The 3,308-nt window shown below is 38.0% G+C and overlaps 1 protein-coding gene across 1 annotated transcript in view; it reads left to right on the plus strand.

The window, feature by feature from the left end:
- LOC110287160 (transmembrane 9 superfamily member 2-like) overlaps positions 1-3,308 on the plus strand; it is an 82,950-nt gene that overhangs the window by 57,083 nt on the left and 22,559 nt on the right. The window contains exon 16 of the mRNA XM_021153808.1: positions 2,243-2,414. Within this exon, the coding sequence (XP_021009467.1) occupies positions 2,243-2,414 (172 nt within the window). The remainder of the gene's footprint in view (positions 1-2,242; positions 2,415-3,308) is intronic.

The raw sequence follows: 3,308 nt of genomic DNA on the forward strand, positions 1-3,308 counted from the left end.
TTTCTCTGTGTAGCCTTGGCTGTCCTGGAACTCACTTTGTAGACCAGGCTGGCCTCGAACTCAGAAATCCACCTGCCTCTGCCTCCCGAGTGCTGGAATTAAAGGTGTGCCGCGCCACGCCCGGCTTGTTAGCCCACTCTTAGTATACCTTAGTTGCCTTTGTGTTGGATTGAGGTCTCATGGTCTCCCTTCCCTATCCACTTTGACATGCCTATGAAACTTTTCTTTGCAATAGATAGAAACCACTACAACAAACCACACCAATCAAAATGCAGAATTGTGGAACCCAGTCCTAATAGTTACATCTTCAAAACACTCCTATACCTAAGCTCAAGGAACAAATATGGAAGAGGGGATGGAAAGACTGTAAGAGCCAGAGGATCAGAGTTTGCTGTAGGATTTTGTCTCCTAGTAAGATCACAAGCTTCACAAGCTACACCCAAAAAGTCTCACCAATACAACTGCCCACTCATAAGCTTTTCCCACATCTATATAGTGTATTTAGTTATATTTATGCCATAATCCTTTTGTACATCCCAGCACTGCACCTGAAATCCTCCCTCTCCCCAACTAGTCCCTTTCATTGTCACATCTTTCCCTTTTTGGTAACACAGAGTTTAGATAGGATTTCTTACAGGAGCATGGGTGAGGGGTTATTTATAGGAACATGGGTAAGTCACCAGTGGCTATACCACTGAGGAAAATACCTTTCCCTTTCCTAGTAATCTTTTTATATATTTGGTGCATTTATATGCTTGGCAAAGGTGGGGCCTTATGATTCCTTCCCTTCTCAGATAGAATGCTAATAGTTCTAGTGTTGTCCATGTCTGGTGCTGATAATCATAGTTTCTGTGAGTTCAAGAGTGCAATGACCATGTCATGCACAGTAAAAAGTACTCTACAATACTCTCCTCCTTCCTCTGATGGTTATTTTTTCTACTCCCTATTCCTCATGTATCCTGTGATTCAGAGCTAGTTAGATAGTTGTTCTATCCAGGGCTAAACAGTATAGAATCTCACTACTACAGTTGGTTGCCAACTAACACTAGATAGTGGGATCCTCTTACTGAAAACACCGTATCATTTGGTTATCAGACATAGATAAATCAAGCTGGTACTGACCTGGTACCTCCTTCTCTGTTATCTGGTTCATGGAGTCCTGAAAGATAGACTGCTGAAGCAGAAACTACTACATTTGAGTTTTCATAGCTCAGATCACATCATTTGTATAAGGCAAATTGGACTGCTTTATTTTCTGAGTTAGCATTTAGGTTCAGCAAATATATATAGTGAAAAATGGGAGCTGGGAAAGTAAGTCAGTGGCTAAAGTGTTTGTTGTTGTCATTAATAGTTTTATTCAGCTTGGATACTTCATGTTACAATACCAAACAGCCAGGTGGGACACAATAGTGGCAAGTCTGTTTCTATGGTAACCAATTACTTTCTGTTGGATTTGAGACACTCTAGACAGGAGTAAAGTCATATCTGGTGTAGTAACCTTAGTCAACATTCTGTCTGGCCAGATTACAGGCCTTAGTGTAAAAGCCACTGCTATAGTTTTCATTAATAGGCACAAGTACCTGTCATATTTCCTCCCAAATATTTTATTACAACAGATCAGTGCTGCTGTCAGCTTTGCTCATAAAGACTTAGTTTTTGCAGTAAATGGTGGTTACTGTAGAAACTCCAAACTGGCCTCAGCATAACTCACATCAGTAGAGGAAGCTGAGCTGAATGCCTTCCAGGGCTGAGGCAGTCTTAAAATAGTATTCATGAATTATAACTCCATGCTTAAAAGGGCACACACCATATCTCTGGAAACAGTTTAGAGAAGCTAAGACATCTCAAACAGGATGTAAGTATGTGTTTAATTAAATTGCTTATGAAATATCAACTTTTATTTTTAGAAAATTTTATTTTATTGTTTGTATGAGTATTTTGACTGAATGTTTGTCTTGTGCACCATGTGTGTACAGTGTCTGCAGAGGTGTGAAAGGGGCATCACATTCTCTGGAACTGGAGTCAGATTAGAGTTATAAGCTACCATGTGCATGCTGCGACTTAAACCTGGGACTTCTGGGAGTGCAGTTGTGCTTTTCATCACTGAGCCATTTCTCCAGCTACCACATTTTATTATTTTTAATTAATAATGGTATAGAGTTCATATTGTGTTATCATAATAATTGCTAGTCCATTTATAGTTAAGGTATCACCTAAATAGTATGTTTTTCTGTTTTTACAGGATCGTGGTTGGTGGTGGAGAGCCTTTTTGACCAGCAGTTTTACATCTGCCTATATTTTTATATATGTAATTCATTACTTTTTTACCAAACTTCAAGTCACTGGCATTGGAAGTACTTTTATGTACTTTGGGTATGCATTTATCCTAGTGCTAGCTTTCTTCCTTTTCACAGGTAAGTGACAGCAGAATTATGTAGTATATTTTATATTCTCTAAAGAGTCTTAGAGACAGTTGAAATCTAATAAATGTCAACTAAGTCTTAGAGGAAGGAAGAGGGAAAAGAGTCACCATGCTCATTCATAGGTTTTTGTCATCAAAGATTGTGAAGCCTGGAGAACTGGATGTACCTTATGTACTTAGTTGCAATATTTTTCCTGTGGAACCTTTTAATCAGCAGGGATGTGTTCCAAATGACAGTGGGTTAAATGTAATCAACTTGGAATAGTCTCCAGGTATGAAAATGAAGAGATCTAAATAACTTTTGAATTATTAAAATTAAATCAATTATTTGTTCACATATGCAATAAGTCAAGGGCAAGATATCTATACTTGTAAAGATTAGTAAAATGATCATTAATATTTTGGTTAAATGTAGTGGAAATGTTTTTCTTGCTTAATTCTTGAATCAGGTGAAAAAATGAATTATTTTTAAATGGCTTAGTTGAAGATATAATGAAGTTGCAGAGGCATTAGAACTTCTGAATACAAAAGAGTTAATGTTTTAGCTTGATTCACTGCTAAGTTTGAGTTTTCATAGCACAGATCATATCATTTGTATAAAGCAGATTAGAGAACTTTATTTTCTCAGAGTTAGCATTTAGGTTCAGCAAATATATACAATGAAAAATGGGAGCTGGGAAAGTATGTCTGTGTCTAAAGTGTTTGCTATACAATCATGAGGGCCAGAGTACAGGTCTTAATCTGTTAGTCCTTAGTCATGGCAGGGAGCATAGTAGCATGTGTGGATGTATGGTGCTGGAGAAGTATCTGAGACCTTTACATCCTGATCCACAGGCAGCAGACACACACACACACACACACACACACACACACACACACACACACA

Source organism: Mus caroli, chromosome X (assembly GCF_900094665.2).
Source record: "Mus caroli chromosome X, CAROLI_EIJ_v1.1, whole genome shotgun sequence".
Taxonomy (NCBI): Eukaryota; Metazoa; Chordata; class Mammalia; order Rodentia; family Muridae; genus Mus; species Mus caroli.